This window comes from Cnephaeus nilssonii, assembly GCF_951640355.1.
Source record: "Cnephaeus nilssonii genome assembly, chromosome: 12".
In the NCBI taxonomy this organism is placed as follows: domain Eukaryota; kingdom Metazoa; phylum Chordata; class Mammalia; order Chiroptera; family Vespertilionidae; genus Cnephaeus; species Cnephaeus nilssonii.
The window spans coordinates 75,678,870-75,706,224 of NC_137083.1; the positions used below are offsets into that span (position 1 = coordinate 75,678,870).

At 40.4% G+C, this 27,355-nt stretch overlaps 1 protein-coding gene across 1 annotated transcript; it reads left to right on the forward strand.

The window, feature by feature from the left end:
- Window positions 1–27,355, forward strand: TMEM168 (transmembrane protein 168). Its single transcript, XM_079786235.1, has 5 exons — window positions 1–56; window positions 7,101–8,354; window positions 17,280–17,422; window positions 19,365–19,639; window positions 26,617–27,355. The coding sequence occupies exons 2-5, from the start codon at window positions 7,227–7,229 to the stop codon at window positions 27,162–27,164; spliced, it is 2,094 nt and encodes a 697-aa protein (XP_079642361.1). The 5' UTR covers window positions 1–56; window positions 7,101–7,226; the 3' UTR covers window positions 27,165–27,355.

Below are 27,355 nucleotides of genomic sequence, written 5' to 3' on the forward strand. Positions count from 1 at the left end.
GTAGCGACGCGGCTCCGGCGGCAGGAACATGGCGGCTGCGGCGGGCCGGCACCGGAGTAAGTTTCCTAGACACCGGCCTGTCCTCGTGCGAGCGGCCTCGGGCTCTCCACCCTCCTCCGTTCCCGTCCCGAGTTGCAGGCACAGCCCCTGGGGCCTTCCCCGTACTGTGTCGCCCCGGAGCCGGTCCCGAGGGTTGAGAGTTCTGGTGGCCGCGGCCCAGGCTGGTGGGGAAGGGGGTGCCGAGCGGGCCCGCGAGACCCGGGCCCGGAGCCCTGGCTCCGCCCCGCCGGCCTCCCGCGGGTGAGGGCGTCCGCCGCGGGAGGAGAGGGTGGAAGGCGGTCCCGGCCTCCCCCACGCCTCCGCCCCCTCGTTCAGCGGGGCTCCAGGTGCGGTCGCCTTCTCCGAAGTGGGGGGGCGCTGGAGACCCCCCGGCTGCTCCGGCCTCACGTCCCGCCCGAAGGAATGCCAGGAGGAGGGCTGCTGCTGGGGGTGCGATCAGGGTTCGGGGCGCCACTCTCCTTCTAGGAAAAGAGCTCTGTGAATTCACAGAACCGAAGCACTGGCTGCTCTTTGCCTTCGTTAAGCTTTGGACACTTCCCCTGCCTAGGGGGGACTGAAATAGGTTCTGAATTGAAGGATGTCCCGAGTGACAGGTGTGTCTTGGACTCCCTAGTGAGCCATTGCCTGAGGCTAGGGTTTGGGAGAGAATTTACTGATTTACAGGAATTTGAATGAATTAGGGCAGTGATGGGCAACCTTTGGAGCTTGGTGTGTCAAACTTCGCCAAAACACTGAGCATAGGGGAGGGGGTTGATGACAAATATGTGATACCTGAATCAATAAAGTAATTTAAAAAAATAAAAATACAATTTAAAACAAAAAAACTGAGCATAACTCAGGTAGTGTGTCACTTTGAGGAAAAAACTAACTCCAAGGCTCTAGTCGCAAATGTTTCATCCTCAGGAGCAGCAAATGTTTCATCCTCGGCATGCGGCCGCGTGTCATCAGAAATGGCTACGCGTGTCAGCGCTGACACGCGTGTCATAGGTTCGCCATCACTGAATTAAGTGAAGGTTGGAGTAAGGCCGAGAAACAATCCAGAAATTCCTGGAATCCCATAGCTCTACTACTAGTTGTGAGACATTAGGTGTCTTGTTTATTTTCTTTGTGTAGTAAGTGGTCCATAACTAATTGGCATTGTTATTAAATATAGTTATTTCTGGATTAGTCTTTGTTTCTTTAACAATATCTACTTGGTTCCGGACTTGGTGCAAGACATTGGGCATGTAGTACTGACAACAAATTTTCAGAGACTTTGTGATCTAGTGGGGAATGCAGACAAGTGATGATCAGTATTTTCCTGTTTTAGAGGACGTGTAGGGATCATACACATGGGTCAGGGGTAGTCTTCCAAGAAAATTATTTAAGCTGAGACGTGAAGAGGAGGAGTTAAGCCAGGTGCGAGGACTGCCCTGGGGCTAGGAGGAGGGAAGGGAGTGCATCTGGAGAGGGAATAGCATTGAAAAAATGGAGAGATCAGTATGGCTAGAGTACAAAGTTCCAGGGGAAGTTTACAAGACAGGAGATTTATTCACATCCAATGCAGAGAGCCGATAAGGTATTTTAAGGAGTTTAGACTTTATTACTAAGGGTGATGGGAAGCGGTTGGAGGGTTTTACACAGCAGAGTGATGTGACAAATTTTGCTTTTAAAAAGGACACATCATGGAGAGAAGGGCAAGAGTGGATACAGGTCAAGTATGAGATGACGGTGACCAAAATTGGGACTGTGACCTTGGAAAGTAGAAACATTTAAGAGGTGCAGGAAGAAGAGTGGTCAGTACTGGGTAAGGATTAAATATAGGAGGTGAAGGAGAGAGGAAGCTCTGAGGAGTATAAATCAGACTCTGGCCCATTAGATTTCCCATGTGCTCCATTTTTTTTTTCTTTTTTTTTTATCTGCCTCTCAAGTAATTCTCCAGTGATGGCTGGCCAACTGGAAAGGATCGTAATGCTTTGTTATTTACTCTCTGTTTGAGGCTAATTGTCGTTTGAAGAATATCAGATTAGGAAAAGACTTTTGTAAATTAGCCACTTAAACGTAATATTCTGCCATGTTGATTTTAGTCCATAATAGTGGCTGCATATATTCCATTGAATGGATGTGCTGTACTTTATTTACCTGTTTACATTTTTTTTGAGATTTTTGTTTCTGTTAACAATGCAGATCCAAGCTAATGCTTTTATGTCTATCAGGTAGATTAATATGTGTATACTTAGGGGGAGATAATAATTGAAGACATGGAAATAGATGAGATTGCTCATAGAAAATATGTAGTAGAAAAGTCTAGGCTTGGGATTGAATGTCTGAAGGTAGGATTGAGAAGAGACTGAGAAGCAGAGATCAATTAAGTAAGAAAGAAAATCTGGAGACTGGTCTTTGGAAGCTAAAGGAAGGACAGGTTTCAGAAGGTGAGAGAAGTCAATAGAGTCAAAGGTTGTTCAAAGAATGTGGAGCATAATGAGTGGAAAGTACCCATTAAGAAGCTGTAGAGAATTTTTGTGAGTTTATTTGAACCAAACTGTCGGCAATTGCTGGGAAGAAAATCTCAACAGATTGAGAAAATGCTCCAGAAAATGGCAGTCTTGCATCTTATTTTATACATTACAATCAAAAGAGAATACGTAAGTGGGTTACATGAAATCCATTGGTGTTAGATTAGGGAAGGAAGAGAAAGCAAAGTGGTGAAACCCGGTTTGGACAAAAAGTAAAATGATAGACACATATTTCTTTTCCATAGGATAGTTAACAGTCAACAATAAACTATATTTTATCTATCAGCAATGTTGTCTATATTTTATCAGTTTCTCATACTTAAATAAAAGATAAAACCAAAATTTACTAATGGAAGATTAGTAAGAACAAGAGGGTTTGTGGTCTCCACTCTGGTGCGGTAGCTGTGCTTTGAGGGGTCCACAAAAAGGAAATTAGTTTGACATTCCAAAGGTACGTTATTATAGATGCAGAAAGACAGTAGACAAGGTTAGTTAAGGTGAAAATTGACCTTTGTCAGGGAAGATTCCAGCCTGGGACTTCCCCACTATAAACTGCTTTTCGTTAAAAAAGTTTTAATTTCAGACCATCTTCTATGGTTATTTTAGGTCTCTATAAGGCCACCATGCAGGCCTTCCCTGAGCTTGTGAGGTGTAGTATGTGGCTCCTTTTCCTCCAAAGATTTAGGAATTTACTGGCCATTTTAGTACCTGGCAGAGCAGTTTATTGTGGGGTGGGAACCAGAGTTTAGTGATGTGAAAAGTGAAGCAATCAAATATTAGTTGTCAAAAGTACAGAAGATTGAATTTCGAAGAGGAGATGTGAATGAGTGAAGATTGTTGTTTTGTTTGTTGTTTCTGGCTGTGTTTTTGTTTTGTTTTGGTGTTGTTTCTGAAAAGAGCTTTGCAAATGTTCAAGTTCTGATGAATAAGAGAAGAGTGGGAGTGTGAAGGAAGAGGAGAGTCTGAAGTTGTGGAAGAGGCAGAGGGGAAGGGATACAGAGTATGTCAGAGATTTAGCCTCAGAGAGGGGAGGGACACCCTTCTTTCCTTGTATTAGGAGATGTAGGTAGAGGTGGGTTTGTGGTGTGGGAAACTGAAGTGAAGTCCCTTCTGATTGTTCTGTGGGAAATAAGTCATCTGGTGAGAACGCAGTGGGAAGTAGGAGTCAGAGACTGAGGATAGGGAAGAGAGGTTTGGATAATCACAGAAGGGACAGAGTTTTGACCAGGGAAGCACGGAAGGATGTCTGTGGTTGAGTGATAACCATTTAGCCTAGTGTGTGATCTTTTTTTCCTCTAGCAGTGTTCAGTCATCTGAGTCCAGACTGTACCATCCACCCTTTGAGGATATACAGTATATTCCAATGTATTTGCTGAATGATTGTATAACACAGAGAAATGATGTTAAAAACTGCAATGCTGTCTATATTTTATCAGTTTCTCATACTTAAATAAAAGATAAAACCAAAATTTACTAATGGAAGATATTTTCTGTAGATGTGTATAGAATCTTAAGAAATTATTGAATGAAAATATAATTGAGGAAAATTAGTTACAACTTACTTAATTAAATCAATTTAGCTGTAAAATATCTACTTGTTAAACATATACAAGTAAAATCCTATCCTATATAATAAAAGCCTAATATGCTAATTGTCCAGTCGACTAGTTGGCCGTTCAACCAACCAAAGTGTAATCTATATATATAAAAGCCTAAGTGACCGGACAACTGGATGACCGGCCAGTAGCTATGACGTGCACTGACCACCAGGGGGCAGACACTCAACGCAAGAGCTGCCCCCTGGTGGTCAGTGCACTCCCATAGCAGGAGCACCCCTCAGCTGACTGAAAGGCGCCAGATGCCAGGCTCCTGGTGGGCAAGCGCAGCTACAGCTGCATGAGCCTCTCCCATGGACACTCCCCCTGCGTGCCTGAGTGGCAGCAGTGGCAGGTGCGGCAGGGCCATGATGAGCGGGGGCAGTGCAGAGCCTAGCCTGGGTGCCCAGCCTGGGCTCAGGCTCCTCCCCGGCCTCCTGCTGCTTCCTGCACTACTTTGTGCTGTGCAGGATCCACACAGAGAGCAGGCTGGAGCCTGACGAGCTGATGGGTAAGGCCGGGTTGCGGTGGTGTGGAGGTCCACTGATCCCCGCAGGCAAGGCCGAGGGACCCCACTGGTGCACAAATCCGTGCACCAGGCCTCTAGTATGCTAATGATATGCTAAGGCCACTCAGCTGCTCGCTATGACGTGCACTGACCACCAGGGGCAGACAGTTGACCAGTCAACCAGTCACTATGATGTGCACTGACCACCAAGAGGCAGACGCTCCGACCGGTAGGTTAGCTTGCTGCTGGGGTCTGGCCGATTGGGACTGAGTAAAATGGGCCGGACATGCCCTGCAGCCCTCCCGCGGTCCCTGTCCAGCTAGCCAACCTCCAGCATCCCTCCTCGACCCTAATCATGCACCAGTGGGATCCCTTGGCCTGGCCTGTGCTCTCTCGCAATCTGGGACCCCTCGGGGGATGTTGGAGAGCCAGTTTCGGCCCGATCCCACAGGCCAGGCCAAGGACCCCACTAGTGCATGAATTCGTGCACTGGGCCTCTAGTTTGTAGTAATACTCCCAGACACCTTAGGGTGCTCACTCAGTGACATTCTTCTCCAGTCAAATGGATAATTAAGGGTTCATTCCAGGTTATCTCATGTTTCTGTTGGGTCTGTTTTTAGTGTCCTGCTTTTAAGAAGGAAAGTATAAAAAAGCCCTGGCTGGTGTGACTTGGCTGGGTGTTGTCCCATGCACTGAGGGGTTGCTGGTTCGGCTGGATCCCCATTGTGGGGCATATGAGAGGCAGCCGACCCATGTTTTGCTCTGACATAGATGTTTCTCTCTCCCTTTCCCTTCCTCTCTCTCCAAAAGAAAAGAAAGAAACTATAAATAAGCTGATCACAAACTAGTTATTTTCTGGGTTTTTATCTGGTTGAGTTCTCTCTGGATATTCAGTGTGGCCATGAGCCAATGCATCAGTTCTGAAACAGTGTACTAGAAAATTGAAGAATTCCTTAAACCGTTTTGTGACCACTGTCAAGTTTTTAAGTGCAACTTGTGTGGCATTTAAAATTGAAATAATTATCTGGCCTCTTAACAAATAATCATTATGATAACTATTTTTCTTTCTTTATTGATTAAGGTATTACATATGTGTCCTTATGTAATAACCTGCAGCATCCCTCCTCGACCCTAATCATGCACCAGTGGGGTCCCTTGGCCTGGCCTGTGCTCTCTCGCAATCTGGGACCCCTCGGGGGATGTTGGAGAGCCAGTTTCGGCCCGATCCCACAGGCCAGGCCAAGGACCCCACTAGTGCATGAATTCGTGCACTGGGCCTCTAGTTTGTGCAACTTGTGTGGCATTTAAAATTGAAATAATTATCTGGCCTCTTAACAAATAATCATTATGATAACTATTAAGTGCAACTTGTGTGGCATTTAAAATTGAAATAATTATTCCATTGTCCTCCCACCCCCCATGATAATTTTTTAAAGTAAAATTAATTTCTTAATTTACTCTACAATAAATACAACATTCCAACTTTTCAATTTTGACTAGAAAGGTCAGGAATTGGTTTGCTACAGAGATAATACTTAGATTTGGAAAGTAGGTTTGATAATCATAGTAATTTAGTAGAGGTAAAAGTACAAGGAAAATTATGGGTCAATGTTTGGGACTGAATAACTTTAATAGTTTTGTTTTTTTTAATATATTTTATTGATTTTCCACAGAGAGAAAGGGAGAGGGATAGAGAGTTAGAAACATCGATGAGAGAGAAACATCGATCAGCTGCCTCCTGCACACCCCCTACTGGAGATGTGCCCGCAACCAAGGTATATGCCCTTGACCGGAATCGAACCCGGGACCCTTCAGTCCGCAGGCCGATGCTCTATCCACCGAGCCAAACCGGTTTCGGCAACTTTAATAGTTAAACTTTGCTTCTAGAAAGTTTATTAGGTAAACAATGTAAAGATTAAGATTTTATAACATTTTAGAACTGCCTTGTAAAAATATGTAGAGGGTTTAGGCAGGTAGTAATGACAGCTATTATTGGATACTGGTACTTTCCAAATTAGAGGTAATGATGAAGTCCCTCATCTTATTTAAGATCTGAGTAGCTTTGCATTGTGCCAAACCCATCTGCTACAATCTAAGCTAAGCTGAACATTTTACATTTGTGTGTCGTTGAAAAAAAGAGATATTGGATAAGAATTAACTAGCAAATTTCTCATCACTTCTGGAAAAACAGTTTCATTGATATTCATTTAGTCATACAATTCTAGTATATGATGAGTGGACAGCACAGCCTTTTTGGTTTGGATAAACTGCTGAATTTTTAAGCCAGAGACAGTTATCATTAAGATACTTGCAAATCACGTTTTAAACTGGGTTTCAGAATAAACTTTATTTCTCACTTATTCATTATTTTTAATGAAGAAGCTACATGTGAAAGATAAATTATACAAAATTAACGTTGAAATATTTTTTTCTTCTTTTTAGATCACTAAACAAAAATTCGACCAGAGAAAATGCTGAAATCGGAGTTACAGATGCATGGGATTTGCTGAATGAAATATAAGCAGTTAATTTTTGTAACGTGGGCGAAAGCCAAAATTGCCAAATTACATGTGTAAATCACTGCGTTATTGCTTTAGTCATTGTCTCTATTTAGCAATGACAAGACTGGAAGAAGTAAACAGAGAAGTGAACATGCATTCTTCAGTGCGTTATCTTGGCTATTTAGCCAGAATCAATTTACTGGTTGCTATATGTTTAGGTCTTTATGTAAGATGGGAAAAAACAGCAAATGCCTTACTTTTGGTAATTTTTATTCTTGGTCTTTTTGTTCTTGGAATTGCCAGCATCCTCTATTATTATTTTTCGATGGAAGCAGCAAGTTTAAGTCTCTCTAATCTTTGGTTTGGATTCTTGCTTGGCCTCCTATGCTTTCTTGATAATTCATCCTTTAAAACTGATGTGAAAGAAGAATCAACCAAATATTTGCTTCTAACTTCTATAATATTAAGGATATTATGTGCTTTGGTGGAGAGAATTTCTGGTTATGTCCATCATCGGCCCACTTTACTAACCACAGTTGAATTTCTGGAACTTGTTGGATTTGCCATTGCCAGCACAATTATGTTGGTGGAAAAGTCTCTCAGTGTCATTTTACTGGTTGTAGCTTTGGCCATGCTGATTATTGACCTAAGAATGAAGTCTTTTCTAGCTATTTTAAACTTAGGTATTTTTGTAGTCTTATTATTTTTCTCCTCATTGGAAACTCCCCAAAATCCAGTTGCTTTTGCATGTTTTTTTATATGCCTGATAACTGATCCTTTCCTTGACATTTATTTTAGTGGACTTTCAGTGACTGAGAGGTGGAAACCCTTTTTGTACCGTGGAAGAATTTGCAGAAGACTTTCAGTTCTTTTCACTGGAATGATTGAACTTACATTTTTTATTCTTTCAGCATTTAAACTTAGAGACACTCATCTCTGGTATTTTGTAATACCAGGTTTTTCAATTTTTGGAATTTTCTGGATGATTTGTCATATTATATTTCTTTTAACTCTTTGGGGATTTCATACCAAATTAAATGACTGCCATAAAGTATATTTTACCCACAGAGTAGATAACAACAGCCTTGATAGAATCATGGCATCCAAAGGAATGCGCCATTTTTGCTTAATTTCAGAGCAGTTAGTTTTTTTTAGTCTTCTTGCAACAGCTGTTTTGGGAGCAGTTTCCTGGCAGGTAAGCTTATAGTTTCTTTATTATGTCAGTGCCTGTGATGTGTGATTAAATGTTTGCTTCAAGTGTTGAATTATTAGAATTGAAAGGTCAAGTTCCTGATTTCAAAAGGAGATTCTTTTTTATGGTGCTTACTCAATTTTGTTCATGGAATTGAAGTACTGAATGAACATTGATAGGATAATTTAGTTTGATCTCTAGCAAAGAAGCACCAAAATGTTAGTCATACTCAACATATGACATGCCTCTCACCTTTGCTTGTTCATTAATGAATGAAGTATTCATAGATTAAAGATTCTTAGAATATTAACATTTGAAAGGTGTTTAGAGATTGTACCTTAATTCTTTCATTAAAAAAATATATTTATTTATTATTGATTTCAGGGAGAAAGGGAAAGGGGGAGAGAGAGAGAAACATCAATGATGAAACAGAATCATTGGTCGGCCGCCTCCTGCACACCCCATATGGGGGATCGAGCCCAAAACCAGGGCATGTGCTCTGACCGGGAATCAACTGTTACCTCCTGGTTCATAGATAGACACTCAACCACTGAGCCACACTGGTTTGACAGTTCTTTCTTTTTTATACATGAGGAAACTGAAAGCCAGAGAAGACTTTTATCCAGAATCACTGGTAATAGCCAGAACCAGTTTACCTAGCTTCTATATAGTCTACTGGTCTCCTCATCACTACAGCACATTTCTTTTACATAGCCATTTATCGACAGATTTTATATGAAAGGTGGTGTAATGACATATCAGGTACTTTAATACAGATTAAAGGCTCTCCTAAGAAAGAAAAAAAAATGTTTTACAATGCATTTGCTGTTGCCCTATCCGGTTTGGCCCAGTGGATAGAGCGTTGGCCTGGGAACAGGTTCAATTCCAGTCAAGGGCACAAGCAGAGGTTGTTGGCTCTATCCCCAGTAGGGGGCCTGCAGGAGGCAGCCGATCCATGATTCTCTCTCATCGTTGTTTCTATCTCACTCTTTCTCTCCCTCTCTCCCTCTCCCTTGCTCTCTGAAATCAATAAAAAGATATATTTTTTAAAAAACAACAACAACACACACACAATAGATTTGCTGTCCACAGAAGACATTTAAACTGTGGTCGGAGTTTATATCTACAGTATTAATAAATCCAGTCTTCCATTCATGGAACATTTGTTGAGTGAGCTATATGTCATGTACTATACTGTGTTGACCTCAAGATGACTAATAAATGCCTCTGTTCTTAAAGAAGATAGAATCTCTAATAGGATGGGGAATAGACAGGCATGTAAACAAACAATTATTACAGTGACAAATGCTATAATTTGAGTATCATCAGGTTGGGATGTAGGGCATAAAGGAAAGTCAACTCTGCTTTGAACTAGTTAGTTGCTGCAGAATGATTTCTAGATCTGAGTATTTGAAGGGAGATGTGGAGATTTATCTGGGTATGATGCTTTTTAGTCAATGTAGGCTAGATAAGGGAGCCTGTGTGGGAGTCAACCAAATGATGTAAACATTGTGGGTGTTGCCCCTATTATATCTTCCTCACTTTACTTGCCAAATGCGAGGGACTATCATGATGATGATGGTGGTGTTAGTTATGATGGAGGATAATGTTTGTTATTTTCAGTTTTTCTAAATATTGGTTTCTAGTTTAATACTATTTGGTCAGAAAAGATGCTTTAAAATAATTTTTCCCCATTACAGTTGACTTACAATATTAGTTTCAGGTATACAACATAGTGATTAGACATTTATATAATTTATGAAGTAATCAACCCAATAAATCTGATACCGTATAGTTATTACAATATTATTGACTATATTTCCTATGCTGTACTTTACATCCCCCTGACTGTTCTGTATCTACCAATTTCTACTTCTTAATTCCTTTACATTTTTTACCTAGTCCCCTAACCCCCTGCTCCTTCTGACAACTATCAGTTTAGTCTATGTATCTATGAGTTTGTTTCTATTATGCTTGTTCATTTATTTTGTTTATATAGATTCCACATATAAATAAAATAATCTAGCATTTGTTTTCTCTGTTGGACATATTTCACTTAGTATAATATTTTTAGGTCTATCCATGTTGTTGCAGATGATAGAATTTCATTCTTTTTTATGTGTAACTCATATTCCATTGTATGTGTGCACCACTTCTTTATCCATTCATCTAATGATGGACACTTAGGTTGCTTCCATATCATAGCTATTGTAAATAATGCTGCAGTGAACATATGGGTGCATATGACTTTTCAATTTAGTGTCTTGGGTTTCTTCAGATAAATACCAGAATTGAAATTGCTGGGTCATTCTTTCTCTCTTGTTATAGCCTGTGTTTTGGTCTGGTATAAGTATGCTTTTTTGTTTGTTTTAATTTCCATGAAATATCTTTTCCATCTCTTTACTTTCAGTCTGTGTTTGTCTTCTGATCTGAAGTAAATCTCTTGTAGATAGCATATATAAAGGTCTTGTTTTGTTATTTGTTCAGCTACTGTATATCTTTTGGTTGGAGCATTTAATCCTTTTGTTCATTGCCATGTACACCCCTCTATCTAGATAGCATTGAGTTTCATCTTGAGCATAAATACCTTTAATTTTTGAAAAATTAAATTTATTGGGGTGACATTGGTTAGTCAGAGTATATAGGTTTCAAGTGTACATTTCTGTGATACATGATCTGTATATTGCTTTGTGTTTCTACCACCCAAAGTCAAATTATCTTCTATCACCACATATTTGACCTCTTCACCCTTTACTTTCCCCTAACCCCCTTCCCTCTGGTAATCACCATACTGTTGTCTTTGTTTATAAGTTTTTTGTTTGGTTGGGGTTTTTTGTTTGTTCATTTGTTGCTTTCAGTTTTTATCCCACATGTGACTGAAGTCATATGGTTCTTAACTTTTTCTGTCTGACTTATTTCACTTAGCGTGATATTCACAAGGTTCATCAATTTTGTGTCAAATGGCAGTATTTCATCTTTTCTTATGGCTGAGTAGTATGTGTGTACCACTTCTTCTTTATCCAATCATCTGTCAAAGTACACTTAATTGTTTCCATGTCTTAGCCATCGTGAACAGTGCTACAGTGAAACATAGGAGTGCATATATGTTTTTCAAATAAATGTTTTCAGATGTTTTGGAAGAGGAGTCACTAGATCATATTCTTAATTTTTTGAGGAACTGCCATACTGTTTTTCATAGTAGCTATACCACTTTACATTCCCATTAGCAATGAATGGGTTCCTTTTTTACCACAACCTCTCCAATACTTGTTATTACTTGTCTTGTTGATAATAGCCATTCTAATAGGTAAACACCTTCAATTTTAAGAAGAGCTCTGTGCTCTCTCTGGTTCCACAGACCCTGCTGATGCCAGCATAAATGGCCTTGGACCACAGCCTTTCAGACATATTTGTTGTTGTAAAAGTCCTGTTCCCAGAAGGCCTCCACATGACCCAAGATGTCAGAAAGAGCCCAACATCATTTATTGTGTAGACTGTCCATACCCCATTGTATGTTCTTGCCTCCTTTGCCATATATTAATTGACCATATAAGTGTGGGTTTATTTCTGGGCTCTCTTTTCTGTTTCATTGATCTTTGTGCCTGTTTTTATGCCAGTACCATGCTGTTTTGATTACTATAGCTTTGTATTACAATTTAATATCAGGTAGCATGATATTTACAACTTTGTTTTTCATGTTGATATTTGACCTCTTCCCATGAATTTTCTTAATGGCATCTAGAATGGTGAATCCTTTTCAGAAGATTTTGAATTTACTTTGCCTGAATCCATCTGAGGATTCGCTATCTACGGCAGCTATAGCCTCAGAAAATAATAACAGTTGAAAGCCAGAATTACTTTTTGCTTTTGGGCTGCAGAATGGATGTTGTGTTAGCAGGCATGAAAGCAACATTAATCTCATCGTACAGCTCCCTCAGAGCTCTTGGGTGACCAGTTGCGTGCCAATGAGCGGTAATGTTTTGAAAGGAATGTGTGTGTGTGTTTTTTGCTGAGCAGTAGGTCTGTCATCCAGGCTTTCTTGTTCCAACTACGGAGCACAGGCAAGGTAGATTGAGCACAATTCTTAAAGGCCCTAGGATTTTGGAGGGAGTGGTGGTGGAAACTGAGCACTGACTTCCACTTAAAGTCATCCCTAACAAGAGAGTCAGCCTGTTCTCTGAAGCTAGGAATTGACTTCTCTCTAGCTATGAAGTCCTGAATGGCATCTTCCAATAAAAGGTTGTTTCTTCTACATTGAAAATCTTCAGATTAGGGTAGCCACCTTCATTAATTATCTTAGCTTGGTTTTCTGGATAACTTTCTGCAACTTCTACATCAGAACTTGTTGCTTCACCTTGCACTTTGATGCTATGGAAATGGCTTCTTAAATCTCATGAACCAACCTCTGCTAGTTTCAAACTTTTCTGCAGCTTCTTTACCTCTCAGCCTTCATTAAATTGAGGAAACAGGGCCTTCCTCTGGATTGGGCTGTTTGGCACAAGAGGCCTAGCTCTTGGCCTGTCTCAGCTTTTTTATTTTTTTATTTTTTAATATATTTTATTGATTTTTTACAGAGAGGAAGAGAGAGGGATAGAGAGTTAGAAACATCGATGAGAGAGAAACATCGATCAGCTGCCTCCTGCACACCTCCTACTGGGGATGTGCCCGCAACCAAAGTACATGCCCTTGACAGGAATCGAACCTGGGACCTTTCAGTCCGCAGGCCGACACTCTATCCACTGAGCCAAACCAGCTTCGGCCTGTCTCAGCTTTTGACATGCCTTCCTCACTAAGCATAATATTTTTTAGCTTTTGGTTTAAAGTGAGAGATATGCAACTCTTTTCTTCACTTGAACATTTGTAATTATTAATTGAGATAATTTTAGTATTGTTGTATCTCAGGGAATAGGAGGCCCTAGGAGAGGGAGAGAGATGGGGGAACAGTTAGAACACATATGACATTTACTGATTAAGTTCACCCTCTTAGATGGATATAGTTTGTGGCACCCTGAAACAATTACAACAGTAATATCAAAGATCACTTATCATAGATCACAATAGCAAATCTTATATAATAAAGAGGTAATATGCAAATTGATCACTCCAACACACAAGATGACTGCCCCCATGTGGGCAAAGTAGTCCACCCCCATGTGGACACAAGATGGCCAGCAGGGAGGGCTGTTGAGAGGGACCAGGCCAGAAAGGGAGGGCAGTTGGGGGGACCAGGCCAGCAGGGGAGGGCATTTGAAGGGGGACCAGGCCTGCAGGGGAGGGCATTAGGGTGAGATCAGGCCTGCAGGGGAGGGCAGGAGAGGGCAGTGGGGGGGGGGGGCCAGGCCTGCAGGGGAGGACAGTTCGGGGGGACCAGGCCTGCAGGGGAGGACAGTTAGGGGTGACCAGACCTGCAGGGGAGGGCAGTTTGGGGCAACCAGGTCGGCAGGGGAGGGCAGTTTGGGGCAACCAGGCTGGCAGGGGAGGACAGTTATGAGCCACCAGGCCGGCAGGGGAGGGCAGTTTGGGGCAACCAGGTCGGCAGGGGAGGGCAGTTAGGCGCAACCGGGCTGGCAAGGGAGGGCAGTTAGGGGTGACCAGTCCGGCAGGGGAGGGCAGTTAGGGGTGACCAGGCCTGTAGGAGAGGGCAGTTAAAGGCAATTGGGCTGGCAGGGGAGCAGTTAGGCGTCGATCAGGCAGGCAGGCAAGCGGTTAAGAGCCAGCAGTCCTGGATTGTGAGAAGGATATCCGACTGCCCATTTAGGCCCGATCCCATGGTGGGATCGGGCCTAAATGGGCAGTTGGACATCCCTCGAGGGGTCCCAGATTGGAAAGGGTGCAGGCTGAGCTGAGGGACACCCCCCCCCCGTGCACAAATTTCGTGCACCAGGCCTCTAATATAATAATAATGAAAAAGTTTGAAATATTATGAGAGTTACCCAAATGTGACACAGAATCATGAAGTGAGCAAATGCTGTTGGAAAAAATGGCACTGAGATGTTCTCCCTCCTGGGAGCATGCCTACGCCTTTCTTCCCTCTCAGGTGCATCTCCCATACTCTTCAGAGTTCCCATGAGACTTGCAACCAGGGGAACAATATGCAGCGACAGCTTGTCCCAGGCTAACCCCTTGATCCTGTCTCCAAGACCCCCTTTTCTCTGACTTCCCTGTGAGCCAAAGCAGCCCACCTTGGCTCATTTCTTTCCTATAACTTTTATAGAGCCAAATCAGCCCTGCCTATGCTCTCTTCTATTGCCTCTTCTAACCTAAGCCCTTCCTTTTTCACACTGTCCTCAGCTTTAATAAACACTCTCAAATAAAAATTTTAAAAAATGGCACCAATAGACTTATTCAAATGTAAGGTTGCCACAAATCTTCAGTTTGTAAAAAAAAAACCCTCAGTATCTGTGAAGCACAATAAATTGTGTTACACCTGTTTTTACAGTACAACCAACAAAAGACTCTTATCTAAAATATGTTGAGAGCGAAACAAACCTGTAAATCAATAATTAAAAGGTTGCCCCATGGAAAAGTAGGCAAAGTATTTAGCACTTCACTAAATATGAAACCCAAATGATCAAAGGTATTTAATATAATTAATCAGGGAACTAAATACTTATTCTGGTTTTGTTAAGTATAATGGAAAATTAATAGGAATCTAAATGCGAATAATAGCTAATCAAATAATTAGGATTTTATCAGGTGATAGGAATGCCATTTGGAATTCACAGATGATTTTTAGAGCGATGTTTATAGGCTTACAATATATTACAAAGTTTACAGAACATTAGCAGTCCCACTTTGATTATATATATATATATATATATATATATATATATATATATATATGTAAACATAAATTGTATGAAGGTTGGAAATATTTTTAAAAGTACCTGTGTATGGGTGATGGTACTTGGAGTAATTTTAATGACATGTCTTTTTTACTTATTTGTATTACTAGAGGCCCGGTGCATGAAATTCGTGCATGGGGCGGTGGGGTCCCCTCAGGGCAACCTGCACCCTCTCCAATTTGGGACCCCTAGGGGGATGTCCAACTGCCAGTTTAGGCCTGATCCTGGGGATCGGACCTAAACCAGCAGTCAGACATCCCTCTCATAATCTTGGACCACTGGCTCCTAATCACTCACCTGTCTGCCTGCCTAGTTGCCCCTAACTGCCCCCCTTGCCGGCCTGGTTGCCCCTTATGGCCCCCCTGCCAGCCTGGTCAGCAGTTCAGTCATTTGGTCGTCCCTCACTAACCCCCCTGCCGGCCTGGTCACCCCATGCAGCCTGCTTGTTCAGTCATTTGGTCGTCCCTCACCCCTCTGCCGGCCTGGTCACCCCACACAGCCTGCTTGTTCAGTTGTTTGGTCGTCCCTCACTAACCCCCCTGCTGGCCTGGTCATAGGCAGCCAACTTGTCAGGACGTGATGGTCAATTTGCATTTTACCTCTTTATTATATAGGATTTTACTTTTATCAGAGAACATTTATTTGGAAAACCACAGATAGAAGAAGTAATTCATAGAAGAAATGGGCTTAGGAAACAAGTTATAGAGGAAAGGCCATTGGAGCTTAGTAGTGAGGAAGGTAAAGGTGAAGCTCCTGAGGGGATGGGGAAAGGGCAGGGAAAGGTGCCAGCTTGCTCCTGGGAGGGAAGACGCCAATATTTGTATTTTTTAATGTTTTTAAATTAGGCATATACTGTCTAATTTATGTATTTGATAACAGAATGTATCAGATGTAAGGCATTTTATCGATTATGGGAATCAGGTTCCTATTTTTTTATTAAATTCTGATCAAATGAACTACCTTCTAGTATTAGAAAAATGTGTGTTCATGCACATAGGCCCATGATTGTGTAGTATGTGCAGTAACAACACAGAATGTAGACTAGTATCAGTATTGCAAGGATATAGATCAGGACTGTGTATCATCCTTCCATTTTATTTTCACTTAAAAGCGTCCTTTAATTATTTTCTTTCCATTATTGCAGTTACTACCTAATCTTGCCTCCTCTTTTTAATATATCTTCTGCCTCCTTTTTCTATTCTTTTTCGATGCTTAAATATCCTTTATTTAATTTTTTTTTTTACAATTTTAAATTTAGTCTATAGAGAGTCTAAAGCTTTTCAAAGGAAGACTGTATTATAAGTTTAATTAAATATAAGAACGAAATTCACTTTGATAGTTTCAGGATCTTAAATTTTCTTTAAGATTTTATTTTCTTAATTTCTGCATTTTTCACAGGATTAAAAAAAGAACATTTTCAAAAGTATCTTTTCTGAAAAATAAATATTTGAGAAGTGATTCAGGGCATATGGGTTTTATTTTTTTTTATAAAATGGCAAATTTTTAAAAATTGATTTCAGAGAGGAAGGGAGAGGGAGAGATAGAAACATCACTGATGAGAGAGAATCATTGATCAGCTGTCTTCTGCATGCCGCCTACTGGGGATCAAGCCCGGAACCCCAGGCATGTGACTAACAGGGAATGAAACTGTGACCTGGTTCATAGTCGATGCTCAGTCACTGAGCCACACAATCCTTGATGGGCATATGGGTTTTAACAGCAAAGGATTTGTTTTCTGATTTTTTTCTAAGTTATATCAAGAGTGGTTGTGTGTTTTGTTTTGTTTGTTTTTGTATTTTTACTTTGAGTGGGATATTATCTGACAAATTCAAAAATATATGTGCTGTAATTGTTTTGCTAGGACTGCCAAGAACCTTAGAGATAAATTTAGGGTTCATTGCTTATCCATATATTCTTGTCTGCTTCAACTAACAATTGTTTTTAGATAATTATCCTTTTAATTATTTTTGGAAATAGTGCCAGAAATGTAAGTAAATATGCATAGATGTATGTAAATATATATACATATGCACACATAAATGCATTCCCACTGTGTAAATTTGATGTATTAAATTTCTTTTAGCCAACGAATGGAATCTTCTTGAGCATGTTTCTAATTGTTTTGCCATTGGAATCCATGGCCCATGGGCTCTTCCATGAATTGGGTAATTGTTTAGGAGGAACATCTGTTGGATATGCTATAGTGATTCCTACCAACTTCTGCAGGTACAGTAATCTAGAATGTAAAAATTAGTAATAACTACTTGACTCTTAATATTTTCTTCATATTTGTATGACAATAAATATAAAATATAGCACATTTTTTCAAAACTATAGTATTTTAAAAATATAATACTGTTACATTTTTTATTTATCCCAAGTGTTTAAAAGCCTTTACTCTCAGTAAAATAATAATTTTCAGGGTTCAATTTATTTTATTTCTTTATAAATGTGATTAGGTTATATTTTAGCTAGAAATCTGGAAATATGAATGAATTTTCTAAGGAATCATAATATTTTCTTTGTTTAAGAAAATGTCCTTTGAAATAGCATGGTAAAATATAATGGAATGTAAACTAGACCTGAGAGTCCTAAATCCTAGTTCTTTATTTCCTTAGGGAAATCATAACTTCTCTGAACTACAGTGTCTTTATCTAAATGCAGATGACAATACCTATTCTGCCCATCTCAGAAATATTATGAAGAGCTAGTGAGAATATGAATATAAAAATGCTCTGCCCACTGGAGAATGTCATACAAATACGAGGAATTCAGAAGATTGTCAGTGTGTGTGTGTGTGTGTGTGTGTGTGTGTGTAAATATATGTATATATGTATACATGCAAATATATTTTTTGTATGTATATAAATATATGTAATTTATTGTAGTTTATTTCAAAATTTTTTATCCCAAATATATGGTAGATCTGTCTGAATCTATAAATATTGCTACATTGTCACTTACTTAGTTAAGTACCTTTGAAATATAAAAAAATGAGTTCTTTGCCATTAATTAATCCTGATGAACAAATATTTATCAGACTTTTCCTTGGGGTGAAAGAAACTTGAAATTTATCTAATTTCAAATATTTGATATAAAAACCCCAAATAGACTATTTGTATTAAATATTTTCCTCCATATTAAAGGTTTAATAAAAAGTTGAAAATTCTCATTAGAAGTAAAATAAATAGGTTTACTTTAAAGTAAGATGTGACAGCTTGCAGAAGGAATATGTGGGTAAAGTAATTTGCATGGTTAGGTTTTTATTTCATTATAATTTTTGTTTATACATATTTCTCCTTTTACTTTTTTGTTATCGTTAAGTGATATAAGTATGGAACAAAATGTTTTATTCTTGTAATGAAAACTAAAGTATTATTTGAAAGCTATTGATAATACATGAAGCAAAATGTAAAGTTTTCAAAATTCCTTTTCTAGATAGGATTATTTCCCCTCCCTCAATATCTATTGTATTTTGATTCTGCTAGTTGTAGGACTTGGTTTATCATCTTTATTAGAGTGTCATTTTACAATTGTTCCAGGAACAGATCTAGGTCTTCAATTAGTATTTAGTAGGATATGGCATTTTGACTAAATTTTAATAATTGTTTTTAAATTCCATTTACTAATAGGCAATTTCTTCTATAATTTATTACCTTAGGTTAGTAAAACTTGAACACAACTTTATGAAGATTCCTTTTCAATATAGGCATTACATAAGTATATAATTTAAAATATTGCTTTTATACTTTATTTTTTTCTCAAGAAAGAAAAGTTTTTATTATAGTCCCCACCCATGTTCTTGAAACACATTGGGGATAAAATTAGTATAATTTTGCTTTTAAAATGTCTTGTCCATTACCAATCATTTGATGAGAAGATATAAATAAAGAACAAAGAATGTAGTGCTGTCTACATGTGGAGATATATTATCCCACTTTTAGTTTGGTTATTGTTTATTGATAAGAAATAAAATTTTCAAGAAACTAGGCTTTGATTTTCAAAGCTTAGTTCTTAGCATCAGGAATTTTAGAAAAGGTGATTTCTTAAAAAGCCTGCCATTTAGTTAGCAGAAACTATTATGATTCTTAGATAATTACTTATAAGTGAAGGATATAAAATGAATGTTTCTTAAACACTGAAATAATTTTCTTTTTTTCCTTCTCAGTCCTGATGGCCAGCCAACACTTCTTCCACCAGAACACGTACAGGAGTTAAATTTGCGGTCCACTGGCATGCTCAATGCTATCCAAAGATTTTTTGCACATCATATGATTGAGACCTATGGGTGTGACTACTCCACAAGTGGACTGTCTTTTGATACTCTACATTCCAAACTGAAATCTTTTCTTGAACTTCGGACTGTGGATGGACCTAGACATGATACATATGTTTTGTATTACAGTGGGCACACCCATGGTACAGGAGAGTGGGCTCTTGCAGGTAAAGTCACCTCTGGCACTTACACTGTTGTGAAAATACACCTGGTGTAGAAATCTGTCCTTCACAGGGAAACGTTACATTTTCAGAATTCTCTGTTTTCTACTTTACAGTTTACCAAGCATATATATAACTTTTTTTTCTTTTTTCTAGCATACCTATTTATACCTATTTATAGCATAATTTTAGTAATCTCCAAAGGTTTTGAGAATTATGAGTTACACTTATTGGAAGAAAAAAGTGTTTGGTTTGATACTTATAATCAATTTCCCTTTAAATTATTTTGAGAATTATTAAATACAGTAACACTTTTCAGAAGCTGATTAACTAAGTTGACTAGTACTTTTAAGTCTCTTAATGTTATGAATACTGACTTTAATAGTCTTTCACATGTAGAGTTTTATTTATCCTAGAAAGCTCAACAAAATTTTAAATAGCAGGTGATGTGATATGGTGGGAAAAGCACTTAGGTCAGGAGACCTTGGTTTTGGTCCTGATTTGCCGCAATAGTGTTATTTTAGGCAAGTTACTTAACTTATCTTGGCCTTGATTCTCTCATCTATAAAATGAAGGGTGATATTAAATTTCCCTACCAAGTGAGAAATGAGATCTCTCTATATTATATGTAAACTAGAGGCCCAGTGCACAAATTCATGCACGGGTGGGGTCCGGCCATCCTGGCCCCAGTCGGGGCAGATTGAGCTGGGCCTGTCAGGAGGAGGAGACAGCGGGAGGTTGGCCAGCTGGCCCGCCCTGATTGGGGCCCGATCAGGGCCCAGCTGGCTGGGGGAAGGGGCTGTGGGCAGTTGGCCCGTGGTCCCATCCCTGATTGGGGTGGGGGGTCTGATTGGGGGTGGGACCGGCTGTGGGTGATGGGCCGGCTGGCCCCACCCCCGAATGGGGTGGAGGGGCCGATCGGGGATCAGTGCCCTGGGGGAGGGTCTGTGGGAGGTTGGCTGGCCAGCCCCAACCCCAATTGGTGTGGGGGGATTGAGAGGGGGCAGAGCAGGCTGTGGGGAGGGGCCGCAGGCAGTTGGCCGCACCCTGCCCCTGATTGGAATCAAACCCAAGACCCTTCAGCCGACGCTCTATCCACTGAGCCAAACCAGCTAGGGCCTGACCTTAACTTTTTAATAACTCAAAATAGAAAACAACTCTTTAATTTAACCTTTATGGCTACTTTAATTTCAGGTAAAGAGTAGCATTCTGTGTACTTCAGAGCACAAGAGAAAAAGTTGTAGTCAAAAGATCTTTAGAGAAATAGAATTTCAGACCTAAAAACAGAGATTATTTGTTGAAAACTTAATGCAATCCTACCTAATAAAAGAGTAATATGCAAATTGACCATCACTCCAACACACAAGATGGCTGCCCCCATGTGGTCAAAAATGTCTGCCCCCATGTTGACACAAGATGGCCAGCAGGGGAGGGCAGTTGGGAGGGACCAGGCCTGCACGGGAGGGCAGTTGGGGGGATCAAGCCCACAGGGGAGGACAGTTAGAGGTGACCAGGCCAGCAGAGGAGGGAAGTTGGGGGCGACTGGGCCTGCAGGGAAGAGCAGTTGGGGGGGACCCAGGCCTGCAGGGGAGAGCAGTTGGGGGGGACCAGGCCTGCCAGGGAGGGCACTTAGGGTGACCAGGCCTGCAGGGGAGGGCAGTTAGGTGCAAACAGGCTGGCAGGGGAGCAGTTAGGCCTCAATCAGGCTGGCATGGGAGTGGTTAGGGGGTGATCAGGCTGGCAGGCAGAAGCGGTTAGGGGCAATCAGGAAGGCAGGCAGGCGAGCAGTTGGGAGCCAGCAGTCCTGGATTGTGAGAGGGATGCCCGACAGGCAATCAAGACATCCCTCGAGGGGTCCCATATTGGAGAGGGTGCAGGCTGGGCTGAGGGACATCCTCCCCCTTACCCCCCATGCACAAATTTCATGCACCGGGCCTCTAGTGTTATGATAAACTATTTCCAAGTTAAATGGGGAAAAAGGCATATTTTGATGGTCATGCATAAATCCTTAGTTATTTTTAAGTTTTATAAGAAAGTAATCTTAAAAGTAAGCTTGCTGTTTAGGTGAAGAATTTATTAATATAAACTTTTTTTTTATCTTAAAGTTTATTTCAAGTAGTTTTTAAAAGATTGCTTTAGAAATAAACTCTAGATGTTCAGTTTACTTGTATTTAATCAGCGTTTTCTTTTCCTAGGAAAAGTAAATAGACACCAAGATAAATATTGTGTGTGTGTGTGTGTGTATGTGTATGTGAGTGCGTGCACGCATACACACATCTTGTTAAATTTTTATGTACTATCAGGAATAATTTGTGAAGAGTTAAAAATGCTAAAGTAGGAGTTTATTGTAAGTAAATGTCTAGAAGTAACATTCTGGAATATTCTCTTTATAGTTTTTTGAAGTATGTCACCAATAAGCTGGCCATTGTGGAATGCCTCTGTTAGCCAAGATTTGTTCCAAATAAGAAAAGCAGCCATAGACAGAATGTGTAACTTTCTGTGTCAGAGACTTTATTGTGAAAAGTAAAAACAAACAACAATGGAGAGACATAGCAGTCCCCCTCATAATTCAGCCACTGTGTACTCCCCAGGCCTGAGGCATCTGGCCCCTGCTGGTAACCAGGTTGAACCAGGCCCAGAGGCTGAGCCCTCTTCAGCCATCAGTTCCTGCCCTCGCCTGCCCCAGACACAGTTCTCAAAGGCTGATTCTGCCTCAGAGATAGTATTGAATGCTGCTCAGAAGAAGATGCTGTAATCCCATCTAAACCAGTGACAAAGAGCTCCAAGCTCTGAGAATTTTGTGATAGTTACCTTCTAAAAATCTTTAAAATAGAAACATCATAATTTGAATTAGGAAGTTAAGAGCAGGTCCAGAACTAAATATCCCTGTGAGAAAGAGAATCTGTATTTGCCCTTTATCCCATACCTTTACTCACAGTATTTCTTAGAATATGTAGTCGTCTTACATTTATGGGGTCTCCTAATATGGAACCTGATATTTTTGCTTCATGGCTTGAGGGTAAAAAACAATGATGGCTGTGATGAGAGATAGAAATACTGGGTGGGGCAAACGAAGGTTTGCAGTTGTAAGTACTCGAAACAAAGTTTATTCTTGTATTATTATTATCATACTAGAGGCCCGATGCACAAAATTCATGCATGGGTGTGGGGGTGTCCCTCAGCCCAGCCTGCACCCTCTCCAATCTGGGACCCCTCGAGGGATGTCCGACTGCCCCTAAGTAAAGGGCAGTCGGACATCCGTTTCACAATCCAGGATTGCTGACTCCCAATTGCTCGCCTGCCTGCCTGCCTGATTGCTCCTAACCGCTTCTGCCTGCCAGCATGATCATCCCCTAACCACTCCGCTGCCAGCCTGATTGATGCCTAACAGATCCCCTGCCAGCCTGTTTGCCCCCAACTTCCCTCCTCTGCCGGCCTGGTCACCCCTAACTGCCCTCCCCTGCAGGCCTGGTCACCTCTAACTGCCCTCCCCTGCAGGCCTGGTCCCCACCAACTGCCCTCCCCTGCAGGCCTGGTCACCCCCAACTGCCCTCCCCTGCAGGCCTGGTCACCCCCAACTGCCCTCCCCTGCAGGCCTGGTCCCTCACAACTGCCCTCCCCTGCTGGCCTGGTAACCTCTAACTTCCCTCCCCTGCTGGCCTGGTCACCCCTAACTGCCCTCCCCTGTAGGCCTGGTCCCCCCCCAACTGCCCTCCCCTTCTGGCATGGTCACCTCTTAACTGCCCTCCCTTGCAGGCCTGGTCCCCCAACTGCCCTCCCTTTCTGGCGTGGTCACCTCTAACTGCCCTCCCCTGCTGTCCTGGTCACCTCTAGCTGCCCTCCCCTGCAGGCCTGGTCCCCCCCAACTGCCCTCCCCTGCAGACCTGGTCGCCCCCAACTTCCCTCCCCTGCTGGCCATCTTGTGGCGGCCATCTTGTGTCCACATGGGGACAGCCATCTTTGACCACATGGGGGTGGCCATCTTGTGTGTTGGAGTGATGGTCCATTGCATATTACCTCTTTATTATATATGATTTCCTATAGGAACAACTGTAACCTACTTTTATCTACTTTGTAAATGGAAAATAAGTAGATAATCTGTAATGTACTTTATTAGAGACAAACAAAGCCTTTATAATGCAGTCTCATTTACTTGAACTGCATGAGATGGCTGTTATCTAAGATAAATGTTAAGTACTTAAGTATCTGGGCCAAAAGCCAAATGAATTTTCTCCAATTCATAGAAGAAAGCAGAGCAAAACAAAACAGAAGAGACATCGTTTAAAAGATTGTAATGCTGCCTTAGGTCTCTTGTTGATATTTAAAGATCATATATATAAGAGACTTAGTGTAGAATGTGCTGAAGAATATTTATTGAAATAGTTGTAAAAGGCAAACTAGTGATGTTTTATGGCAGATAGAATTTGTATAATAGCTCCTGTAATCTGTTATCCTCTTGTCTCTAGAGAAAGGTAATAGAATTGACAGTAATGAAAAGTTAGCATTTCACCATTTTTAAAAATATATCTTCAGGAAGTATCTATGCCCTAGCAAGTGTTGTTCAGTGGTTAGAGCGTCGGCCCACATACACCAAAGGGTCTTGGGTTCAATTTCTGGTCAAGGGCATGGACTTGGGCTGCCGGTTCATATCCTACCCCCTGTTGAGGTGCATGCAGGAGGCACCCAGTTGATGTATCTCTCTCACATCGATGTTTCTCTCTCTCTCTCCCTCCCTTCCTTTCACTCTTTCTGAAAAGCAATGGAAAAAATATCCTCAGGTGAGGATTAACAACAAAAAGTAAACTGTAGCATGTTAACCTTTTGCACTCGGATGTCGAGTGTGACTCGACACGGTTAGCATCGGTAGCAGCTGGAGAAAAAAGCAAGCGAGTGCAAAGGGTTAAAACATTTTTCTAATTATAAAAGTAACATACTCAATGTAAAAAATAATTGGAAAATATAAAAAAATATAGCAAAACCACCTGAAATCCAAACACCCAGAAATAAACACTGCTATTATTTTTATAGATACACTTCTGTGTCATACTTTTATCCTAATTGCATAGGTAATTTTGTCGTCATTAAAATTTCTTAATAAATACCATCTATACTAATAAAAGGGTAATATGCTAATTAGACGGGACATCTTCCAGACAAAGCCATGATGGCAGGGTCTGAGGCAGAGGCGGTTAGGGGCGATCAGGCCAGCAGGGGAGGGAAGTTAGGGGCGATCAGGTCAGCAGGCAGAGTGGTTAGGGGTGATCAGGCAGTCAGGCGAGCGGTTAGGAGCCAGTGGTTCCAGATTGCAAAAGGGATGTCCCAGATTGGAGAGGGTGCAGGCCCGGCTAATGGACCCCCACTCCCGTGCACGAATTTCATGCACCGGGCCTCTAGTTTTACTATAAAGTTCCCTTTAGGTTTTACCATAATTTATTTCCATCCCCCTGGTTGTTTCAGATTTTACAGTATTTTAGATAGCAAAGGGAAGGAAATCATTATATGTAAGTTTTTGCCTCAATATCTACTTTTTTCTTAGGATAAATATCTAGAATTAGGATGATTGTATCAGTGTACCATTGAGACAGAGCCAGGACTAGGGAGAGGTAAAGATAGATGGCAATTGGCTTGGCCATGAAATTTAAGAGGGTGCCAAAAATCAAATAATCAAAATAATATTTTAATGTAACATTTAAAAATCAAAGTTAATGCAAAAGAAATTATCCACAGTGAACCAGATGGAAAGCCTATTAACTATAAGACAGGTTTATAGCTCAAATTTATTTACTTTAGAGCTTTCTGAGTAAATTATTTTTAATCATTTATTGTTTTTCATGTATAAAACTGATTTAAAAATAAATTCATTCTAAATTCATTCTTGGTAGAGGGAGGAAGAGTTTCTTCTTCATCTAGTAGGTACCTACGTACAGGATAGGTTACATTATTTTATCAGTGGTGCACAACAGGATTGGCAAATATTTCGTGTAAAGGGCTACATATTTTTGGCTTTTGGGGCCATAAGATGCCTGTTGTTGGAACTGCTCAGCTCTGCTGCTGTAGTTGAAAATATCCTCAAATGAAGATTAAAAAGGAAAAAAGAAAAGCAGCCATAGACAGAATGCAAATGAGTTTATTTACGGAAACAATTATATGAAATGTAAATTTCATATAATTTTCCCATGTCACAAAATACTGTTTGTTTGTTTTTAATTTTTTTCAACCATGTAAAATCAATCCTCAGCTCTCAGGCTATACGAAGACAGGTAATGGGCTAGATTTGGACCACGAGCCATATTTGCTGTTTTTGATGTAAAAGAATATAAGCTTTCCTTTATAATTTTATTTTTTCAACAAATACAACTTTATAAAGTAATTTTTTAAAGTAAGATTGCATTTATTTATTCTCACCTGAGGATATATTTTTCCATTGATTTTTTTTTTTTTCTAGAGAAAGAATAGAGGTTGAGGAGAGAGGGGAACAGAGAGAGAGAGAAAGAGAAAGATGGATGTGAGAGAGAGACATTGATTGATTGCCTCCCATCGGGTCCCAACTGGGGCCAAGTATCAAGCCTGCAACTGAGGTCTGTGCCTTTGACTGGGAATCAAACCCGAGACCTTTGGGTCTGCAGGCCGACGCTCAAACTGGCCAGAGAAATAATTTTTTAAATTTATTGTAGCATATCCCATTTAAAAAAATTTTTTTAATTGAATATATTGGGTTGACATTGGTTAACAAAATTAACATCCCATTTTTTATGTAAGTAACAAGGATGATTTTTTTTTTTTTTTTTTGGTTCTGGTTTTTTTAACTTGAAGTTGAAAGTATTTTTTAAAATAATCTTCTAAGAAAATACTTTGAAAAGAAGGCTCTGTTTTTCTACTCACATATTTAATTTCCAAAATTTCAAGAAAATACACTTAGGACAGAAGGGTATTCTTATTGAGAGGTTTCAGAAATTACTTACTGAATTTTCTTTTGTTTATAGGTGGAGACATACTACGCCTTGACACACTTTTAGAATGGTGGAGAGAAAAGAATGGTTCCTTCTGTTCTCGACTTATTATTATATTAGACAGTGAGAATTCAACCCCTTGGGTGAAAGAAGTAAGAAAAATCAGTGACCAGTATATTGCAGTGCAAGGAGCAGAGATGATGAAGACAATAGATATTGAAGAAGCCGACCCACCACAACTGGGTGACTTTACAAAAGACTGGGTGGAATATAACTGCAACTCCAATAACAACATCTGCTGGACTGAAAAGGGGCGCAAAGTGAAAGCAGTATATGGTGTGTCGAAGCAGTGGAGTGACTACACTCTGCATTTGCCAACGGGCAGTGATGTGGCCAAGCACTGGATGTTACACTTTCCTCGTATTACATATCCACTAGTACATTTGGCAAATTGGTTGTGTGGTCTGAACCTTTTATGGATCTGCCAAAGTTGTTTTAGGTGCTTGAAAAGATTAAAAATGAGTTGGTTTCTTCCTACTGTGCTGGACACAGGACAGGGCTTTAAACTTGTCAAATCTTAGTTTGAAAACCAAAGTAGAATATTATTAAGAGTTCATACTACCAGTTACCACTAATTTGCCAGTTTTTGTACGTTATATTCTTATTTGTGAAAAATATCCTGTTACTTCTGTAGCTGCTCTCCCTTTGTCTTTTCTTAAGTAATTATGGTATGTAAGTAGTTGGGAATAAACATTCTTTTATACTAAAAGTA